The sequence below is a fragment of the Pseudochaenichthys georgianus genome, chromosome 4 (assembly GCF_902827115.2).
Source record: "Pseudochaenichthys georgianus chromosome 4, fPseGeo1.2, whole genome shotgun sequence".
Lineage (NCBI taxonomy): Eukaryota > Metazoa > Chordata > Actinopteri > Perciformes > Channichthyidae > Pseudochaenichthys > Pseudochaenichthys georgianus.
In genome coordinates this window covers 28,192,409-28,216,480 of record NC_047506.1, presented here as the reverse complement: position 1 = coordinate 28,216,480, position 24,072 = coordinate 28,192,409, and the positions used below count along the sequence as shown (strand labels likewise).

The 24,072-nt window shown below is 39.9% G+C and overlaps 1 protein-coding gene across 1 annotated transcript in view; it reads right to left on the bottom strand.

Annotated features, from left to right (window-relative positions):
- LOC117445073 (BMP/retinoic acid-inducible neural-specific protein 3-like) overlaps positions 1–24,072 on the bottom strand; it is a 78,387-nt gene that overhangs the window by 9,465 nt on the left and 44,850 nt on the right. Inside the window, exons 3-6 of the mRNA XM_034080474.1 lie at positions 11,965–12,155; positions 9,239–9,429; positions 1,195–1,300; positions 776–1,012 (exon numbers count right to left, since the gene is read on the bottom strand). Coding sequence (XP_033936365.1) covers positions 776–1,012; positions 1,195–1,300; positions 9,239–9,429; positions 11,965–12,155 — 725 coding nt within the window. The remainder of the gene's footprint in view (positions 1–775; positions 1,013–1,194; positions 1,301–9,238; positions 9,430–11,964; positions 12,156–24,072) is intronic.

Sequence of the window (24,072 nt, the reverse complement as noted above, 5' to 3'; positions counted from 1 at the left end):
TTTTTATTTTCACCTGTTTTGTCATTTGGTTCAAGGTTAACCAAACTAGTGTGGGAGTTTATATTTGAACTCCATCTTTTTCAATGGTCCTCCACTTCCTGGTATCTCCCTCTGCTGATAAATCAGCCGGCTAGAAGCATGTGATATCCCTCGCTGAAGGACACATCTATAACACTTGCGGGTGTCTGTATTCTGGGCACACTCCTGCCCTCTCTTCCCATCCAGCTATTAAAACATAAACTTTAAAAGTAATTGCATTTTTTTCCAAAGCTAAGTAGTGGAAAAAAAGACAGATATTTTGATTTCACCCAAGTAATAATCACCAAGGCAGAGCGACCTAGCACAGCAATAATAACCAAACATTAGACTAAGAGCTTCTGCCTAAACGTTGCTTCCCCCTGTGATATAAAAAGCTGGATGGGCAATACGTGGGTTTTATGACTGATTAATCTGCTCGAGACCTATTGGAAACTACCTGAGCCAGAAGCAATTCATTTATTTTATTTGTTTTATCCGTTTCTACAGTTCACTTCCTTCTATGCAAAAAGTTTTCCAGAACTAACAATTCACTACAGGGTAGTTCACCTATAAATCACAGAATGGGGAGGAAATATATATAGGAAGCTTACTCAGATTTAACGGTACAGATAAAAGCTTTGAATTCCTCATCACTCCCTCTCAAATGTATTTTTCCAAAGGTTTTTACTCCTGCATTTAGGATGAGGCATGCAACGTGAACAGAAGTACAAATCCATGATGGTCTTGCCTTTCTTACCTGACTCCTCAAACTCTTTATAGAGTATCCCCCATGTCTCTGTGATCCTTTCCAGGCTCTTTTCCATGGCTTGGATGTCCAAATAGGGACAGTTGCATTCTGGGAACTTGGGGTCACAATAGCACCAGCAGTCATTGTCCCTGCATACAAATTCACCCTCGCCGTTACAGGCTATGTAGCTGAGAGCAGCCTTCACAAAACCTTCTCTCAAGTAGTCAGGGAGGATCACCTGCAGGCCTGGGAAACCAAGGTTTACAATTGTCAAATATGTGAAGTGACATTTTCATGACAATATAATGCTGCCTGAACTAATGTACTTAACACAATCTCTTAATCTGTATGTTATGTTGGTAATCCAAAGTACATATTTCTCAGAATCATCTTTAATTACACAGGAAAGTGGTAAAAATTAGACAAACCTTGCAACTGGACTTTATTTTCAGGACTCTGAACCAGCACAGAGCTAACAGAGTCAAGGTTGTCATAGTTACTGCATCCAAGAGGACCTGTGCGGGTCTCCGTCACCTGGGCAACAACAAACAAAAAGCTCATCTGTAAAATGTTCTGGTTAAATGATACTACATTTTTAAAATGTTGTTTCTATACATCAGATTCAAAATAAGTTTGATGGGAAGAATATGCCTTGTGTAATGGCTTTCTGTGTTAGGTTGAATCACAGTGGTTTCTGCATAATAATATGTACTTGTGAATGTCAAACAGAAAACTGGAATAAAGATTGGTTTCCTTCTCTCGTTATTCTGCGAGAATGCTACACCTTTTTTTTTTTGTCTAGTCCATGATTGAAGTTGTTTCGATTCACCTTTTTTCCACAGAGCAATTCCAGCAAAGCATCCGTTTTCACTTCATTTGCAAGAAGAGATCTTATTTCAACGCTCTCCTTTTTCTTGCTTTGACACGGCAGAGAGCATCTAACTGATTCTCATTTTTCTCTCTTTGTGGTTCTAGGACACCATATTTTGTTCAGCAATTTGTCCTGGTCAGGCTTGTCAGAGGACAGTTGGTGTAAAGTGACGGATGGATGAGGTGAGACAATGAGGGTCAGTCGATCACTAACACAATCATAAAGGGCTGAAGGGCCTGGGTACTCAAATGATGCCTGTGTTGCATGCAGGGAAAACTGAGGCTTTTTAATGAAAACCCTAATCCAGAATAAAGGGGTTTGATAGAGGAATAATACATATCTTCTGTGAATGAGAAAAGGAAATGAAGATAATTTGAGTTCAATTCTTCAGCAATAATATGACTATCACATTATAAATCCCTTGTTTCCCTCATGGGGTTTTCTAATGCTGATATGAATGTGAGGAAATGAGAAACAACCCTGGGATTCAGACCACATGAATATTGATTCCTTATAAGGAATTATTTGATATGCCATATGGCAAAACGTTGACTGATGAGCAGAGCATTCAATTTCCGCTTTGCATAGCAGCTGCTATTCACTGTGGATACATTGTGGTATATTACAAATATGTAATAGGACATTATTGGCTACCTGTATCTTGGTACATGGCTGAGAGATTGAAGCAAATACTTGAACTGTTGCTAGATTTGTGCCAGGAGTATATTACCAACTAATTACTTGAGAGCAAAATACTCACAAATGATAAAACATTAAACATCTATTTGTTTAATTATAATTATTTATCCGGTATCCAACATATTGAGCACAAAAAGATTGTTTGCCAATAAAAGGCTAGTGCCATACTGACATATTGACATGTTAAGAAGTGGTTATAGTTAAACTTCAAGGACTGAGTGTCTGTCTAGTCAGTCGTACAAAAATTGAAGATCGATGGTCTGATACATTATTTCATGTGGGAATGTGAGTTATTACTAGGGTTGGGTATCGTTTGAATTTCCACGATTCCGATTCCGATTCTACTTTTCGATTCCGGTTCTTAACGGTTCTCGATTCCGATTCTTAGAGGGGCAGGGTAAAAAAATTATACATGCTTCTTCCACCAAAAAAATTACATTTATTCGAGAAACTTTTACACAGGTTAGTTTAAAGTAATATTCACATTAATCAGTCTGTTTATATTCACTGCTATGTAACTTTAACCTGAGAACCACTGAAGCTACAACAGTGCAACAGTCCAACTTTTAAAAACAGTTCTTGTTGAGAAAAACAAGCATATCTGCCTCTCAGGCATACCGGGAAGAAATGTTTGAACATTTTGAAGTAAAATGCTTCAATCTGGTGCACTTTAAGCAGAATTACTAGAGACTAGATCTAGGGGGTACAACTCTAAACACCCATATGAAAAAGATCGGTTTACATTTTAATAATTAAATAACAAATAGCCTACATGTAATGCATTTTATTTTTGTTGTTCATTCATATCTTATTTTACTATTTTATTTATGCATATTTTTTTATCTCTCCAGTTTAAAACGATATGTCTGGTTTACTGTCCTATAGTATACATTGGAATGATTTCAAACCTGTTTTATCCCAATTATAAAAGAGTGCCTTGGAAATATGCGTTTACATAAATTGTGACCAAACCGTTTGAGACCCACTGAGATAACTTAGACTAAAGTGAACTATCTAAACACTCAGAGTCCTTTACCTCACTGAGCTGAAGTTATCAGCCTCTCAGTCTGACTGGAGAGGACTCTCCCTCCACATCATTGTAGAAACATCTTCTTCTTCCTAGAGCAGCTAGCACCAGATGCTAATAACAACAGCGCCGGTTCCAGTGCACCCTCCCTTTCTCCCTCGCTCACGCGCACTTTGGCTGTGAGCTGCGGTTGCCAGATAAGCCAACATCCCCCATTTTCATCACTTGCAGCGCCCATCGTACAGGGCAAATGAAAAGTGTAACCGGGGTGAAAAGGGTGTTACATTTACTTAATTATGAATGTTGTTACATCAAGGCCGAAAATTAGGATGAGCACCAACAGTCAAAACATTTATTTTTTTCTCCCAGAGCTGTCAGCGCAGCGCCTCCACAGATCTGGCGCCCGAGGCGAACATTTATAATGCCAGTGCGACGGGCCGGCCCTGGTTTCAGGTTACACTGTAGGAAACGTAGATACAACGCTACATTTCCCGCCCCTCTGCAGTCATGCAGTAGGCTACGGAGAGCGGCGAGAAACATTTCCTCAGGAATCGAAAAGCGGAACCGAAATTCACATTTCTAAATGATACCGTTGGAATCGAAATGTTGGAACCGGTTCCGAACCGGAACCGGTTCTCGGTACCCAACCCTAGTTATTACATTTTCTTTCAGATTTTGGGTACATAATGAAATAACTTGTTTTGATTCCAACTACAATGCTAAACACGTGAGTGCAGCTCTGATTCCTGCCTAATATATGAACCTTTATATATACAGTCTATGATATTAACTAGGACACCCCAATGTTTATATATTAAGAAACACTTAAGCACCGGTGCATCTGTAATAAGGAGTTGCTGCCCACTGCCTAAAAGAGTTTTAGCTCTTGTTTGGTTTCTACCAGCACCTCAGTGAACTATCATGGGTAACACTTTATTTTGATAATCCATATTTAACACTCTATAAGTCATCAGTTGACATTTAGTAGCATGTCAACAGCGTATTAACCAATATTCAACCTTACTATCTGTATATTGTGTCAACAACTTCAAAATTGACAATCAACTACTCAAAATCAATCTGTCAGTTGAAAGTCAACAGGGTCATGTCGACTATCTGTTGATAATCTGGTGAGTCAAGATGTCAACTAAAGATTACATTAAGCATTAGTTGATGATCAACAGATAAGCAACTTTAGAGTTTAGTTGACTATCTGTTGATCGTCAACTAATCTAGAGTTGACTATCAGTATACTTTTAGTAGGCATTCTCCACTAAGCGTTTGAAGGCATGTGTTAGGACTATCCAATTAAAGTGAAAAACAGTTGAGAACAGTAGAAAGTCTATAACCTATCAACAGAACACATACATTCATCCACTAATTATATGCAACAGACATGGGAATAAAGCGAAATGTTTTGCACAACTGATCACAAACTTTATTTATTCATTATGTATGTAATGTTTGAGTTAGAAACACCTGTTCCTGTTTTATTTGACTAATATATAAGATAAATACAGAAGCCTAATGCATTCACTTGAGAAAAAAAGGTTTTTCACAAGAACTCACAATCTACAGATAGTAAGGTTGAATATCGGTTAATAACCTGTTGCAAAAAACATGTTGACAGTCAACAGACACTTTTTGTAAAATCTATAGATCAACACTTGAGATGTACCTTATATTCTACTGGCAGTTAGTGAAATGCATGTTAATTGTCTGTTGAAACAGTGTTGTTGAATGTGAACTGATGACTTGTAGAGTGTTAACTACAGTATGGACTATCAAAATAAAGTGTTACCCTATCATGTTTAAGATCTTAACATGTAATCAAAAGCTAGCTGCAATTCAGGTAGTGTGAATTTATCACAGCTTGTTTGGTAGAAATGGGGGGTTTCTTCACCCAAAATAAATGTTATTTACAGCGATGGGTCCCAAAACCAAAACAATGAGCTTCACTGGGCTCAAAAGCTGTAGATGTTGGTGATAATCACTGCCATTTGTGTCTGAAATGTAATACTGAGGCAGTGGTACACTACTTAAATAAAAGGTGTAAATGGTGTCCCTATATTCCGTAAAAAGGTGAAACTTAAAAAGGTTTAACTGATATAAAAGATTGTCAAGTCAGCCTTCTGTCTACTCTGTGATTGAGTCAGATCAACAACACAAACATGCTTTTATCAACTGTGAATAGAACACAATGCAATACTAATGTTTCCTCATTCAAGTCTATAGTCTTTGTCATTACTGTTCAGACAGACTGACAAATATGGCCTCAGTCAGATGGGGACATTGTCATCGATTTAGTCAAATACTCAAATCGTAACAAAACTGATCCCTGACGCTCTCGAACAAATGGGCTCATTACTCATTGTACAAACAAGCCGGCTTGATCCTAGACTTAGCTCTGCCCCGTGAATCTTTCACTAAATATCTATTAATATTTTCACTGTTTGTGTTTTATTTGATTCCTCTCTGTTTTATTATTTCATGTTGTGCGTGCTAAATTGCCACAACATTTTGGAGTAGTTGGCTTAAATATATGTGTGTGCTTAATGACTCTGTATGAAGTAGGAGCAGTTTGCATGGCAGGAAACATCCTTATTCACACACACACACACACACACACACTGTAAGGAGAGGGAGCGAATATCCACAACCAATCCCCAGCACACAACAATAGTAACAGGCTTTTCCTCCAAAATGAGCTTCAATTTCCCCTTTTGCGTGGAGACAGCAGGGGGGTCTCCGCCTCGCCAGCCCTCTGTTATTCATACCTAAACTTGTTCGATTACAAATTCATGCAGAAAAGTGCTTAGTTGTATCTGTTCCGCTGTTTGGCAGGTCAACGTCCTGTGCAAAGAAAAGCACATGTGTAGAGGAATGTATCGCTCCTCTGACTCGCTTTTTACCAGCGATGGAGGTGAATCTCTCCTCTTTCCACTTCCTACCTGTCAGTTACGCCAGATGAGTGCCTTTGGAGCATGAAAGCACACTCTCTTCTTCTCTTCCTCTCTGTAGCTACAGAAAAACCCTAATTCCCAAGAAATGAAACAGACAAAAGCATCTTTCTCGGCACCTCTGATGCGCCCACCTTAGCTGCAAATGAAAAACCCGACCCTCCCTGAACACAATGTTGTGTGAGGATGGAGCTTTGATATAAGTGCAGGAAGTCTGATTCATGTTCTGCTACAGCAGAGAAAGCTACATTGTACAAGCCTACTGCAGCTGTTTTTTCGAGGAATGAAAGAGACAGAAAGGAGGGTCATCCTTCGCTCCGTAGCCCTATTAACCCCATGCGGCCTGAAGGTGCACACCGGAGGCAGAAACCTGTCACAAGCTGTGTCTCACAAGATTCATTTATCTTCCCCCTCACCATATGTGCTCATCACGGAGTTTCCTCCAGACTTTATGTGCTCACGATGGGTGAACATTATATCTCATCACAAGAAGGCTGATAAAAAGCGTCATCTCCCATTTTATTTTTATCACCATAGTCATAATCGTTTTATAACAAGGAAATAATTTCCTTCTGGTGCATTTTTCTACTGTGCAAATTACACCTGAATGCAACAGACACATTTAAACTCTGAAATTGAAATTGTTTATATTGCGTTCACTCTTCATAGAGTTAAAAGATACACAAAGAGTCTAAATGTATTTCAAGACTCGCTTTATTTATTTGGTAGAGCAGTGTTCAATTATATTGATTTTACTGATTCTTGGCCTTCTTATTTGATATGAGGTTATTGTATATTGAACATTTTTATTTACCTATGCCCAGGAAGTTCTGTTTTTTCCCCGTTTTTTTCTGTCTCCTTGTCTATTAGCAAGATTATGGAAATGTGTCTATCCTGATTGTTATGAAACTGGATGAAATGTTGGCCAAGGGAAAACAAATAAATAAGGAAGCTGATGACATAGAGTATATAGTTACCCATTGCAGGCATAGGCATTTGTGCTCAATAGTTATAATTATTATAAAGAACTGGGAACATTTCTGTAACTGCAAACATGTTCTTTAAATGCTTTGAGCGATAAAACACATTTTCTTTGTAGCCTCTATGTTGTTTTCAATTTTCCAATAATCGTTCATGCTCATGTTCATCGCACTTCAAAGTCGGAAGAATGACTTTCCAACTTGGAAAATGGGACCATCCTACATTAGGAGCATTGAACGCACCATTGGCCTTGATGGAGGACTGCGCTCTGCGAATGCCTTTTTATTTTATAGTTAATATATATGTATTACCTGCTAGGTATTGCATTGCAATGTTATCACCAAAGATAAACACAAACAATGTCGCTACAATCTTTCTTTATTGATAATATGTCCATATAATTCCATGTTGAATGTGTTAAAGCCTTGCATCTACTGTATCATGGTCTCTACAGTTCCCTAGCCATCATATATTTTATTTGTAATGTATCTTATATAGTTCAGATATCCTGTAGTTTAGGATATAACAATATGTTGTAACACTTCCAGCTATGGTAATTTTGTTCTTCTTTCTTTCAAAGAAGGATTTCATATAAAGCTCTTCTGGGCAGCTTCCAATGTAAGCAGCTCCAGTTGGCAGTGAGAGGTACATCTTAAATCCTTAAAACCAGAAATCATACACTTTGATTTTGTAGATTTTCCTGTTCAGAATCAAAGCTGGTCTGCCGCTTTTTAACAAGGATAAAAAGAGGGACATGAGCAGAAGGTCTTATGTTTTTTTTTTAATACAATCTTGTTGTGAGTGCATTCAAGAGCATTTAAAAAAGTATATATTAGTCAATTAAACTCCAATGTAATTCGAACAATATTAATGGGCTTAATTATTTCTAAATGTTACCTTTTTAAGCTACCTTGCTTATTCAAAGTCTGTAAACACTGAGATTAGATTACTTTTGAGTCGGCTATATGTCTCCTGTAGATAAAGTAAATGGTATTTTAACTAAAACAAACCAAGTTTGGCTTGGTACTAGTTACATGACATGATTTGCAAAATCTCGCAACAGAGTGTAAAGCGGCTGGGATGAGGATCAGCACCTCCAAATCTGAGGCCATGGTTCTCAGCAGGAAACCGATGGACTGTCCACTCCAAGGAGTTCAAGTATCTCGGGGTCTTGTTCTCGAGTGAGGGAACAATGGAGCGTGAGATGGGCCGGAGAATCGGAGCAGCGGTACTGCAGTCGCTTTACCGCACCGTTGTGACGAAAAGAGAGCTGAGCCAGAGGAAAAAAAGCTCTCGGTCTACCGGGCCATTTTCGTTCCTACTCTCACCTATGGTCATGAAGGATGGGTCATGACCGAAAGATCGAGATCGCGGATACAAGCGGTCGAGATGGGTTTTCTCCGCAAGGGTGGCTGGCATCTCCCTTAGGGATAAGTTGAGAAGTCCAGTCATCCGGGAGGGACTCGGAGTTGAACCGCTCCTCCTTCACGTCGAAAAGAGCCAGTTGAGGTGGTTCGGGCACCTAGTAAGGATGCCACCTGGGCGCCTCCCTAGGGAGGTGTTCCAGGCACGTCCAGCTGGGAAGAGACCAAGGGGTAGACCTAGGACCAGGGGGAGGGATTATATCTCTTCGCTGGCCTGGGAGCGCCTTGGGATCCCCCAGTCAGAGCTGGTTGATGTGGCCAGGGAAAGGAAAGTTTGGGGCTCTCTGCTGGAACTGCTACCCCCGCGACCCGACCACGGATAAGAGGGAGAAGATGAATGGATGGATTTGCAAAATGTGTATGCAAAAAAAGTTTGTACAAATATGAAAGACATGGTAACAAAAGGATGTCAAACGTAAGTCAAACAGTTATCGACCAAGACACTCAGCCTCTTGAATCTTTACCATCTCAGCTTATTGACAATAAGAGATAGAGATACAAAGGCATTACCTTGATGGCAGTTGAGGCGATCTGGATGTGGTGCAGCTTGCGCAGAGTGCTCTCCCTGTCGATGAAGTAGGAGGCAGCCAGCTGGTGCAGAGCCTCCAGAGTCACAGTGGACGAGTTTCCGGAATAATTGCTCACCTCTGCTTTCTTACTCAGTTTCCTCTTGTCCACAAATATCGTTAAGGCCTCTTCTCCTGCACAGAAAACGTATGATTTCAAAAAATTGAGATTACAATTTGTAAAGTGACATAATATAGTGTTGCTAATGCAGGCTTCTCCATGGCTTAAGTGTGTTTCTCCTCCTACATAAAAACAAAGAGTTAGTGTCTTAAAGAGGCCCTATTATGCTCATGTTCAGGTTAATATTTGTGCTTCTACTGTGACATGTTTACATGCTTTAAAGTTCAAAAAGGGCTTTATTGTTCTCATACAGCCTGTACTGCAGCACCTCTCACCCTCTGTCCGAAGCCATAGACCAGTTTGCTCTGATTGGTTAGCTGCACAGCTCTGTTGTGATTGGTCCACTACTTACAGATGTGTTGGAGATGTACCGCCCATTAGCTTACCACCTACAATGTTTTGGAGCGCTAGCCAAGTGTAATGGAGGGATGTCACTATTTTACAGAATAAAAAAGTAGTAAACAAAGGAGTCCAATCAAGGCGTTTCAGGCAGGGGGGTAGTGTTTGGGAGAGAAACTCTCTCTGGAGGGAACTTTGGGATTCAAGCCTTTGCCGACCATGTACATGCACACAACATGTATAACACACAACAGGAAAACCTCAAAGAGACATAAGGCATCTTTAAGTGTTTTAGTGATTATTGGTAGTTGTTTTTATATGTTTGCCCTAAAAGCACTCATTGCTGAGATGTTTATGTGCTACACTTCCTACAAAATACAAATATGTCAATGAAAAAGCATTTAAACTGTGTCAGACATTTAATTATCAGTGTCTAAAGTTCAAGTGTCAGCATTTTTGCAATCTTTTCATTACTGCTAATGATACCTTACCTTTTAAGTGTTGAATGTATAAAGATTAAACTACAATATCATAACATTAACAACTGGGTCCTGCTTTGCTCCAGTATAATCTTATATACACACACACACACATATATACACACACACACACACACACACACACACACACACACACACACACACACACACACACACACACACACACACACACACACACACACACACACACACACTATATTCCAGGTGGTAAGAGCCATGGAGCAGCCATACAGGAGCCCCTGAAGCACTATGGATACTTGACCACAATTAGAATAAGCCACGTGACGTGACCCATCAGTAGCCTTAGATCACAGCAATCAGTCTAGGGGCCATGGTGCAGCACACACTCTTTGCTTGAGAGTCTACAAGACACTGCACGTCATATTCCTCATCATAATGCAGCGTTAATGCTATATGGCTATTTTTTCTGCCCACTGCCTCTCTTCCTCAGCTGCTGAAGGGCACCCTCTTGATATCAGAATCTATTTATTAATTTCATTAAGTCAATATGTTTCCGAACATAGAGGCTATCCATTGAGAACCACAGAGGCATATCTCTGGCAACAATCCAAGGCAAACTCCTCATTCTCCTCTCTTCATACCACTAAGTGCTGGCTGGCTGGGAGTGTGTGTGTGTGTGTGTGTGTGTGTGTGTGTGTGTGTGTGTGTGTGTGTGTGTGTGTGTGTGTGTGTGTGTGTGTGTGTGTGTGTGTGTGTGTGTGTGTGTGTGTGTGTGTGTGTGTGTGTGTGTGTGTGTGTGTGTGTGTGTGTGTGTGTGTGTGTGTGTGTGTGTGTGTGTGTGTGTGTGTGTGTGTGTGTGTGTGTCCTAGCATTACTATACTTGTGGGGACCTAAATCTGTTTACACAGTCACGTGTGGGGACTTGCCTCCCTTATGGGGACAAATTGGAGGTCCCCATGAGGGGAATCATTCATTTTAGGGTGAAGACTTGGTTAGCTCTCCCTGAAGAGCAATATATGTGCTGCCAGTGCCACGTTATGTTTCTATGATGAGTTATTCAGCTAGTTACTATGACTGAGTTTGGACATGTCAAGGCTATGTATATGAGACGCATTGGTTAGCATACTCTAAAAGCTTCTATAAACATAAAATGCAATCTCAGGTCATTCTGAAAATTACACATTTTCCCTCATTCTGGAATACTTTCTGATTTTACCTGGGTCCTATAAACTTCAGCTCAACCTTTATTTGCATAGCGTCTATATTGACTAAGCATGATTATCATCATTACATCCTTTTTACAGGGTTCCCATATCCAATCAAATCAGTTGAAACATTTCTAAATCAGCCAAAGACAGTTTCCAACAATTATTCTTAATTATCTACCTGGCTACAGATGATAAAATCTGCCAACGACGGTAACTATTGCATCAAGAATGGTAGTTGCTCATTAATGATGATAATGACACTTATAATGATAGGGCTGCTTCAGTCTTATTCTGCCTCAAATCAAATGCCTATTGTTCCAAGTATTAGTATGGTGTTTGACTGCCTGTTATTGGTAATTGTGAGCATTCATGTGAGCTAGAATGCAAGGCTTGAAATTAAAAAGTAAGCGGTGGATGGAACAGTGAAAAAACACATTGCTGGTGGAGTCAGTTTATTCCAAGGGTTCGATAAGTTACCATGAGAATATCTACTGTAACATTGTAACAAATCTATAATCAGAACAACAGATGCTTTGTTTACCTCCCAGTGTAGCTGACAACAGGAAGTGAGTCCCATACTTCCTGATCAGGTTGTCAGTGATCATCTGGGTGGTGGGCCTGCGGCCTAAAAGTCGAATGTTCCGGATAAATTCAGGAGTCAGAGGTAACGAAGACTCCAAGAAATCTCTCCTCTCCACTGCCAAATTGTTCACCTTCCATCTCCCAAACTCCCTGGAAAAAAACAACATGTTCAATATAGAGTTCGGTTTTGAGAGCTGCAATAATATGTACATCATTAAGTCTAAAAGTAACAAAACAACAAGTAATGTATACACCAACACAGCCTCACAATTACTTGTGCCAGCTTCTTCAATGTGAACTTTATTTGTCTAAAAAAGCAATTAATTTAACATAATCTTAAACTTAACATTTTGAGGATTTTTTTAGTGTAGTTTAATAATACAAAATTTAAGTCTTATTAAGAATATTCCTTGTGGCAGGGTTAACACAGTGGAGGTGAGTCTGCATGTCAAATTAAACTTCTTATTATCTATATAAGGACATCATGTAGGTCTATTTTTTAGCTGAAGCTGCATTTGTAAGTACAATAAATGGCTGGAAGAGAGAGACAGAGAAAAAAGGACATGGAAATAGTGTGTGAGAGAGACGCAAATGTAATTAACTATGTCACTCTGTGCTTTTTTGATGTAAGGAATCCCTCGACCACGCTGACACAGCCTGAACTAAAGCAAAGGCGAATTGACAGAGAAAGGAAAAGGACTACGACAAAATAGAGAAAGCCAGAAAAAAACAATAAAAATAACCTGGCATCATTTGAAACTAGAGGATATAATTCCTGAATAACTTGCTAGTGGGAATGCTTTATGCTGAAAAGCTGACGCTAAACTGCTATGCCGAAAAGTAATGGGAAATTAGAAAGTGAAGAATTTAGATTGAAATGATACATGAACACTGGGGGCTTGAATGTGTGATGAGAGACGAAAAGAAAGTAAAAAGGCTTGGAAAAGCAGCAGAATATTTGAACTGCAAACTTTTTAACTAACTTGATGGCGAATGATCTGTCGCCATGCCAACGGCATTTGATGACATCCCATAATACGCTTATATGCGTTGATGGCTGCATCGTTACCAAACCTGTGAAGTTTTGGGCCGTTTGGAGCATTTTCACTGAAGTTATGAGAAAACCGTGTTTCATGGTGAACATTGTGTTGCCATAGCAATGGCAATTGAAGAAATCCCAAAACGGTCCCGTAGATGTCTTCACGGCTCGACTGTTAGCACACATGTGAAGTTTGAGTACTTTTTGAACATTTTCATAGGAGTTAGAGCGACATCGTCTTTTATGGCGAGGGAATGCGTTTCCATGGAAACGGCATATGGTGAGATGTCAGATTTGACGTAGAACTGTTGAGGCATGGAGAGGTGATATACAGGTGAAGATTGTGGGACGACCGGACCGTGTCCATTGGAGCTACAGCGACATCGTGTTTAATGGCGAGGGATGCGTTTCCATCGCAACAGCCTATGGTGAGATCTCAGATTTGGTGTAAAGCTGATGAGGCATGGACCGGTGATATACAAGTGAAGTTTGGGGGACGATCGGACCGTGTCCATTGGAGTTGCAGCAACATTGTGTGTTATGGTGAGGGATGTGTTTCCATGGAAACGGCATATGAAGACAGCCCATAATTGACGTAGAGCTGTTGAGAGCAGGACCATTATCTGAAGTCTGCTGCTGTTTTATGGCGAGGGGTGCGTTGCCATAGTAACACCACATTACGTAACATCATATTTGATGTAGAGCTGTGTTAACCATTATCTGAAATCTGCCGCTCTGAGCATGTCAGTTGGAATTATGACATCATTGTGTTCCATGACACAGATGTTTATATTTGAGCTAACGACGTGTCCAGAGATCATAGGTTTCCATGGTGATGTGCAGTAATCAGTGGGAGGAGAGCATTTTCATTGTTCTGAATGAGAGATGAACCTCTTACATGTGAACGTTTTGTTGAAAAACCGTAACAGATATCGGTGAAATTTCAAAGCGTGAAGCATGTCAAGGAACTTGAGCATCTGAAGTGTACTTTTTTTGCGTACTTTCAGGTCAATAATGTGGCCTTTTTGGCAGATTAACTAAAAGGTGTGCGGCTGCTGTGGTGGGGAAAGATGAGGCTGCATTTACAATGGGGTTTAATGGAGACATGTTGAAAGTTTTTGTCACTTCATGCCCTCAAGAGGCATTTTGTTTAATTATTGTTTTCCTACGTTTGTCATGAAAAATTATGTCTCAGGAATGTAGGGTTTGGGAATTATGGCAGGTTTAAAAGAAAATGTGAAGGCAAAATTAAATCTGTCCTCCACTCTAGCTGGGACATCACGCACTCTAAAATCTGAAGAAGGCCTCTTTACCAAGGTCTGAACAATGTTTAATATCTCTGAAAGTATGAATCAGATTCAAAAGTTGTGTTACACGAATAATATCAGAAAGATCTGTAACATTTTTAAGTTGGAAGGAGGTTTCTGAGTGAAAGTATGAAGGAACAGTTGAAGTCGCATGAAGATTTTTCAAATCTGAAGAGTTTCTCCATTGACTTCCATGTTAAAAATGTGATGGATTATGGGATATATCTCTTGAATTATGAAGGTTATGAATGAGAAAAGTAATCGCCATCGATTCCCCCTTGAGCTGAACGTTTTTATGTTTGAACGGAGTTTCTGCGATGTGGAATGTGGGAGCAGAAGAGGCGCAAAATAACCCGGCGGAATAATAAATAATTTCGTGTGTCGAAGAACAAGTAGTTGGAATGCTGTATCAGCATTCCCACTAAACTATGATTGTCACCTGTGACATAAATATGTTCCTGCTACACAGCTGACAGATGTTTTGCCTAATAGCCCATCATGACAGAGATATACATCGGAATGGATAAAGTACAAGGTGGTACAAGAAATGGCCCCATTGCTTAAATGGAGAATGTCTTCTGTAAGAGAGATACAAAAATGTCATAAAAATGAAAGCAGTGCGAACAAAAGACTGTCAGCCTTTTGTTGCCTTTTCATGTTCTTCTCCTTCCTTCTGACAACTGACCTCAACCGTAAGTGCTGTGCTTGTATGAATCCATAATGCTTCATTGATTATAATATATCTGGAAATGTGCATATTTGATTGCCTGCATGACATATTTGATAGCTTTAAGATGAGAACAATGCTAGCATTAGGAAATGAGCTGAATTTTAACATTTCATTGTGTACCATAGGCAATATTGTCTACGTGCCTATCTCAAGTAAATGTGATTTTCTCCCTTTATGTACAAACTTGGCACATACATTATGAAAAGAAAGGCATTGGCCGCATAGAAAGCTGAACTCTAGCTAAACTTGAGGAAGCAAAGAATATGGATGTTCAATCCTAGACCCCTACACACATTCTCTCTATTATTATGTGTACAAGAATTGCCCAGGGAAAAGCTCTTTGGACTGATGTTACATTTCGAAGTGCTTTGACTACATACAAAGTTATTCTACTTAAAAAAACGTCAAGGTATTCATTGGAAACTTTCCCTGTGAAATGACCTTCACATATACTTGCGTGTACTGCTTGACTTACAGTGCCACACTTGGTTTAACAGAGAGAGCTTGCTATGAATTAAAAACCTGAATGTGTTTTGTTTGTCTGACATTTGGCAACAGTACACATTGTAGTCTCAGGGCATTGTGTTTTGAGGAAAAAGCTTTGCAAATCAAAGAAAGTAACTTATTGTTTTTGAATATCAATTCAAAGCAGTTCAGTTTACTGGAATAAAACATGCCAATATCCTTCTTTGTTGTTTGTATTCAGAACAAGGTTTCCCAAAGACATTTAAATGGTGAACCTCTAATAGTTTATTTTCATCATGTTGCATTTACGGCAGCTGGAATTTGAACACGAAATACATCGGGGACTAACGATAGCTGAGAGTACCCCATTTTATCATTTTATTTTTGATCGAAGACACTAATGACTGGAATGTTTTGGAGAAGCCCCATGAGTGTCAAGTTAATCACCAGAGGAGCAAAAGCAGAGATAAAACTAACTCAGCAACTTGTAAATGGAGGCTGAACTGTGATTACTGAAATGCTTGTTGCGATATATAAAAGACTGCGTATTAATATCTTTCTATCCACTGGTCATTAGTTTTCCATTTTTGGTCATTCACTTAATAATGTCAGAATTTAAATGTTATGAAGGCCCAAGTGGAAAAGATGAAAGATGACCAAAATGATTACGATTCACAATAACAACTCAGTGGGATAACAATGTTAATGTTGCAAATCGCATGGCCATCCAAACCGCAGTCTTCACCGAGAATTACAAATGCTTCAAGGAAAAAGGGATCAAATCTTTGCGTTCATATGAAAAGTTAAAACTTCTAGTTTGATCTAGTGGCACTGCAGTACAAGTCAGGATCACCAAAGTCAGTATGTTTAATCCTCTAGTGACCATGTGTCTGTAAAGAAATCAACCAATAGTTGGAGGCATGTGGCGCAGTGGATAGAGCGTTGGTGTTCGGATTAAGGGAGCACAGGTTCAAACCCCACTGCAGTCAGCATGTCCCTGGGCAAGACACTTCACCCTAAAATTGCTCCTGTGGGGATTGCCCACGTAAGTCGCTTTGGATAAAAACGTCTAAGAAGTAACATGTAATGTAATATAGTTGTTGAGATGAAATGGACTGTTTTTATATAGTGCTATATCAAGTCTTTAAGTCCCCTCAGAGCACTTTATATTAACAAGTAATCATTCACCCATTCACACCCCATTCATATACTGTAGAGCAGGGGTGGCCAACCGGCGGCTCTCGAGCTGCATGCGGCTCTTTGCCCAGTTTCATGCGGCTCTTCAGTTCATATCGAATTCTATATGTGTGGGGGAGAGACACGGACTCCTGACAGTTAAACCTGATATTTAGTAGTTCTGTTAAGTATTGAATGCTGATAATTCTGACGTAATTTGGCCGGTCAAAGTTGTTTGGGCTCGGATAGAATCGCTCCGTTACTTTTGTCCCGTGTTACTTTCGTCCCGGCTCTCCCTACGTGTGTATGTGTGGTGTCAGGTGTCAGTTTGAGAGGATGACAGCGCGTCTAATTTTGATGTGGCCCAAAAGCCAATCACAATAATACCTGCGATGCAGTGAACCAATCACCTTTGAGGGGGGAAAACCTATCGTTGATTAAACACTATCTGACCATGAACTGAGTTTGATCCTAAAATGTCAGGGAAGAAATGCACAGCTAAGCGAAAATATGAAGACGAACATAGGACGTTTTTAGTAGAGTGGGAGAGTTCATGTTTTTTTATCGAACGCAATTGCAAGCCATGTTGCCGTGTATGCCAGACAGCATTAACCCATTTCAAGGCTTCAAATCTTCAGCGCCATTTCACCTCACTCCATGCTAACATCAACCAGGACTCCCCAAAAGTTATGGAACTTCACAAGCAGAAGATAAACACCTTGAAAAGTCAGGCAGAAAAGCAGACAGTTTTTTTTTTAAATAACGAAGCACTTTTATACGGAGCCCTGGAGGGTTCATTGAGAGAAAAATAAATAAAACGTGGCCACGCTTTAGTAACTCGTGCGCACGAGTTACTAAAGCGTGCGCACGAGTTAATAAAGCATGGCCTCGTTTTATTTAAATTGAGGGATTCCTGTCCGTGACTCACAGAATCTGCTGCTGCCCACAGCTGTTTTATAGAAGGAAAACATCCTTCACTTTATGAAATCTCTGTGGCACCAGTGGCCTGTACTACGAAGCAGGATTTGCTATTTACACTATTCATTCATGAAGTATGACGCTGCGCTGTCCGCATGCGTCTCCATGTTTGTGATTGGTCAAATGTTGGTAACCCCGTCCCTTTCACGTGAACGTACTCTCAGCCGGACAGAGAAACCCTGGTTGATTTGCTGAGTTAATAACCAGCTTCGTAGGACCGCTTAGCGACATCGCGTTTGTTAGGGTTAGTTAAGCCGGGTAAATCAAACATATCCAGGGTCTGTTGAACTGGCTTCGTCGTACAGGGCACTGGAGGCAGTAATGTGTAACCCAGCAGAATCTGAGAAGAGCAGCACCAGCTGCAAAGAGCGGTGCCTTTTACTGTTTACTTCACTGCGTTGCCCTTCATTAGAACCGCTGGATAGAGATCGAGGCTGCTACGTTTAACCACACACACCTCTACACACATCGAACTACCAGAGTATTCCCCCTCGTTTTATGAAGGATATGTCCTGTCACCGGGGCGTATGCTGTGTGTGTGTGGGTGTGCTCAGCTCCACTCTGTGTGTGCGTGTTCGGTGTGTTTGTGTGTGTCCGACACCCCCGGCACAGTAATTTACACAAATCTGGTTCTCCATAGTTATATGTGTATTCCCAAGTGAAAGAAATTCGTTTAATCTTAATCTCGATGTGTAGTCCTGCCGGAGTGCACCGGAACGAACGATACTATCATAAACAAATGCCCACACACACACAAAACGAGGCCACGCTTTAGTAACTCGTGCGCACGCTTTAGTAACTCGTGCGCACGAGTTACTAAAGCGTGCGCACGAGTTACTAAAGCGTGGCCACGTTTTATTTATTTTTCTCTCTGTGAACCCTCCAGGGGCCTATACTACGAACCTGGTTCAACCTAACCTGGATATGTTTGAGTTAGCCGGTTGGCCTAATCCAAAACATACGCGCTCTCGCTAAACTGTACTACGACGCTGGTTATCAAGTGGATCGCTCAAGCCAGCCGTGTCCTATCTAGTTAGGTGCGCGTTCACATGAAAGGGGTGGTATTTGGAGCATTCGACCAATCACAAACATGGAGAAGCGTACTGACAGCACAGCGTCATACTTCCTGAATGAAAAGTGAACTTTAATACTAGTCAAAAATGAAGAAGTTAAACTTTAAACATCCATGACTTAAACACTTTATCCAGGATAAAAGCCACATAGCTGCACCTGCAAGGTGAATACAGCTGGTAACAGAAAAAGTGTTTGAATGCGTACATCAACAGGTTTATGATATCACTGCCCCGTCTAAAACACGATCTGACTTCAATTACATTTGTCTCGAGTGTTTCGTCAACTTATGTGTTGCTTAAAATAATACTTCTGCATACAGTATGTGTCACTGTGAGTGTTGCACGGCCAGATACGGCTCAGGAGATATATGATACATTATGAAGTGATATGCCGCGGACTGTACTTAATGTACTCTGATCCGGTTACTTATGTTGTGGCCGATATTTAAGTAAGCTTTCTTAACGCTAATGTTATAACAGTCAGATTGCTCTGAAGATGGAGGTGATATTCTATTCATGTTCACGTTCACACAGTCGGTGATTTTTGCCGGCCGTCTTTCCTGCGACGGCAGTTTTTCTGTATTTCCTTTCTCCTGTAATATGACTTGATCGCTTTAAACTCCGCACACTGAGCTCTGATTGGTCAGCAGGCGGTGCTTTCACTGAGTTGAGCTCTTAGCCTGCAACCTAACCTGGTCCCGACCAGGTTAGCTGCTTAGCATATATTACCATGGAGATCTAGCCTGCTAAAAAGAGAACCAGCTTCGGATGACCGGAAAGCCGGAGTTTTCCCTGAATTTAGCCGGCTAAGCGAAAATCCTGCTTCGCAGTATACCCCCCAGGGCTCCGTACTTTTAAAGTAAGATAAAAAAGTAAAATAAAAAACGTTTTCAATTTTGCTTACTGAGAGTTTGTGTGCGAGTGCACACAATGTTCATTGTTATGTTAACTGGCCTCTGAATACTGGTAGGAGAGGTTTGATTCCATTTCTGTCAATATTATGGTGTATGACATTTACAATAAATCTGTCTGAGCAGAGCTATGTGTGTCAGGGTTCTTACGGTCATTAAAAACCGTGCCACGGTTCGTCACGTGATCGTGCTACACCAATTGGGTAGCTGCATATTGTCAACAGAAGTGAAAGATGGCCGCCTACATGGTTGCGCTAAACCAGACCAAATGGATCCTAACCAGTGCTGTATGCTTGTTTTATGTCATGTTTTGTCATATGTCTTAATACATCACTAAGTCCGAGGTATTTGCGTTATATACACGGTATTTGTGAGAGGTTTTACTATCTGGGAACAGAGTGGACCATCGAATCAACATTGACTAGCAGCGTTTATCAGCCAACTCCAGCTACAAACAATTTCCCCACGGGAATTAATAAAGTATATCAAACTCAAATTTATCAAACTATCATTCCTGGACTACCATGTTCGCATCGCTAGGTTCATTGGCTGAGCTCGTGGATTATTCCATTAGACTGAGGACTTTTTGTCTGTCTGTTGTTACCCTGTACACGTTAAATGCACTCTTAAAATGACTTAATTTCATACATAGCTGCGTCCAAGAAGAAGGTTAACTTGTTACGTTAAGTAATTTAGATCAATAAAAAGCAGTACTTCCAGGCTGAAGACTTTTCTTTTTGTCGCTGCTTTTAATTGAACTATTCATATCTTAGACTGCACTGTAACTTTTATCCATGTATTTTTTCTTTTAATGTTTATTTTATTAGCTTTTCTTTTTAATGACCGATTTTAAATGCCATTTTCTTAATGTCTTTGATTTTTTGTAAAGCACTTTGAATTGCCTTGTGTTGAAAAGTGCTATATAAATAAACTGTGTGAGAGAGAGGGGAGGAAGAAAGTAATGGAGCACAGAGAAAGGCTGAGAACAAAAGAGAGAAGGAGGTGGGGGTGCACGCACATCTGTGACTGTGTGTTTGATGTGGCTCTTTGCAGTAACATAGTAACATTTTTGGCTCTTAACCTCTGACTGGTTGGCCACGCCTGCTGTTGAGCAATGTTCCGCTTGCTCAAGGATGCTCACATTAACAAACATTCACTATTGGCAATGCCATCTGGGAGCAACTCTGAGTTTTGTATGTTGCCCCAGGAAACATCAAAATGTTGACTGCAGGGGCTGGGATCGAACGCACAACATTTCGATTGACAGTCAACCCCTCCTCACCCATAGTCGCCCAGTGCATGGTAAGTGTTCATTCCTATCACTAGAGCTCTGCCAAGAGCATGGCTAAAAATGCAATATTTCCAATGAAAAAAGTTCAAAAATGTGATGTACCTACAACACACTGTGAGGGAGCCACATGGGAATCATAAATTGTTGAACAGAAGTGATACAATAGTCATTCATACTGTGAAGGCCCTTGCTTTTGTTTCTTCAAATATGTCCTGCTAACAGATGCACCTAACCTTTTATTGTGAGGTCTTCCAGACAGAAAGTGCACATGTACCCAGGAAGCTGTTTTGCCTGGTCATTTAACTCAATGCCTCTCAAAGTAAAATTCAATGAACTCATTTAGATGAAAGTGCTTCCACTTGCCCCAAGGAGACAAAGTTACGGCTCATACTCTGACCACTGCTAACCTGCTGTCATAACAAGTTGGATAAAATAACCGTGGGCTGAACTCCTTGTGACTTAAGCAGAACAAGATAACAAATGCAAGGTCGAAACTGTTTTTTTAGAATAACATTTTCTCTCAGAAGTGAGCATTCAGTTTAGGACTTCTGGGTCTGTATCACTGCTTTGCGCTTAAAGGCAATACAATATGAAGATGTCATTTTAAAGGTGACACCATTTATTTATACTTATCAATTACATTTTAACAACAAATAGATCAATTCCACGACTACTGGACAGAGCTTAAGATTGTGATACAGTCTCCTTAAACCTAATTGTAAGAAAACTTGTGTCGAATAAAGTTTCCAAAGCTATTCATAATCTAATTTCCTAGGTTGCTTGCTAATGTTTCCAGGGAAAAGCACTTAGTCAAATCTGACATACATAGAGTATTTGTCACTAATCTACAATGATTGCTGCTCAATGAACACATATTGAATGTTAAAAGGATGCTAATCATGTTATATATGCAGGCAACAAAATACTTTAACCTGGAGCTACATTTCATTTCTCGGTTAGTTCACAAATTCTCTCTTGTTTTTTTTGTTATGGACTTTAATATAATACCTACTTAATTAAAGAGACGTAAATTAAAAGTCTCAGCACATAATACAAACATTGCTCTTTAAAATTCTGTGTGGCCAACTGATACAGAAGATAAATGTCATGACCTCCAAGGAGAGACACTAAAAGAGACTCCATTTCAATATTAATGATGACATTCACATTTTCTCCACAACCTTTGCTAACACATTATGCCACCTGAGTCCTGCCCATTACCTTTTCCTTTCTTATGTTCACAATGTATTGTTATCGTTGTCATATGTTATATATGCGTTTAAAAGTATGAATATTTGCAGTTGTTTTTTTATGAATACAGTCAATGGATGGATTTATCGGTAAAGCCTGCATGGCTTATCGGCAAGTTCTTCATGAAATGTTTTTTAAGCAAAGCAAGTGATCTCTTTCAACAGCTTAACCACAGTCATCAGAGTAAGAATAAAGGCAGTTTTATAATGTGTTGATAAGTATTGGTTCAAATCAGGATGCAGACGGAACATTTGCTCAACAAATAAGAAAACCCACCCACAGAGAAAAAAACCTGTTTCGCCATCTGTAACAAGGACTAATACATCTGTCTTTGCTAAATGAAAACACTGTTTGAAAACCATAACTAGCTTTGAAGACTATAACTAGCTTTGATGATCAAAACATAAGACTGTGATATTAAGCCATGGCCAAGATTGCATTTATATTTTCAAACACTTTCCCTCCATCGCAAATCTGCATAGCAATGAATGTATAAAGAGACATTTATGAAGTCGCAGGCAGATATCTCAGATGTAATTATAACTTATCAGTTGTGATTACTTTGAAATGTCTCGAAGAGGCTCAATGAACAGTGCCAATTATTTACTTCATGCCTGGCACTGCCCCCGATTTACTCACATAATCACGCATATATGAGATGAAAGAAACAGGAGGCAACAGGGAAAAAATGCTCGTTTTATATATCATTTGAAGGGCTCCATTCTTATTCGTTTTTAGAAATAACCCAAACATTTTCTTGGTAAATGTTAAAACCAACAAAGGAGCCACCTAAACATAAACATGATTGATGTCATGACTTAGGCTATGTTTTTGTCAGATTACATAATGTGACAAGAAAAGAAACATTCACAAATGCATTGTTCTATCAGTCAAATGTTGCACTTGTTCTCTCTCCAAAGTGAAACCTTGACTGCGATAATCAGAGTGGCTTGAACAACCTTCCTTGCTTATGATGGATGAAGGGAGTGTGGCCTTTTGAAAGGGTATATATCACATTAAACCAGGAGTAATGAGGAAATCTCAAACAACCAGATGTTTGAATGATACACAATGTAAATCCCTGTGCCCACAGAAGTTAGAAGAAGCTGAAGGCAAAGATTTCAACGCACATCGATTTACATTTATCTTATACGTCATCACAAACAGAGGAAACTAATTCACACAAGATTAAGCAGAAACTGTAGGCAGAGAGTGGGAAGTAAACATAATGATGTTAAATGGATATGTGGTAGCCGTTGACCTTTTTGCTGATGCTGTGGTATTCAGACAAAGCCTTTGACTGATCTCTTAGTCAGATAAATGTAGTGTAGCTATTAATCTTCACCTCATTTCATGCCATACAAATAAATGACCTCTTCAAATGGAACACTGTGCCTCACCACTATTTCAAAGCTGCAGCATGTTCTGTATAGGGAACAGGAATACACAAGGAGGGAGCGCAAAGGAGAGAGGTCGGGGGAGGTGGGGTAAGAGAACAGGTATAGGAAGAGTATTCCCAAATCCCCGCTGTCGTTCGTTTCTTCAGTTATCGCTGGCTGTGATAAGCTAGCCCCGTCTTATCTTAAACCCCCGATAGGCCAAATGGTTCGTCCTGAAGGAGAGAGGGGACAATTAAATGGGTTTCACCACGAAGTTGACTTTAGGGGCTGCAATCCTCCCTAGAACTAGCAAAGTCATTATTATTATCAATGTTGTTGCTCCCTTTCGCCGAGGTACATCAGTTTCATCAGTTTAACACTTTGGATGCTATCAGTCAAGTTGGTTTTAGTTATTGACTTTTCTCTACATTCAAAGAGAACCCATTTATGTTGGCTGTTTTCCTATG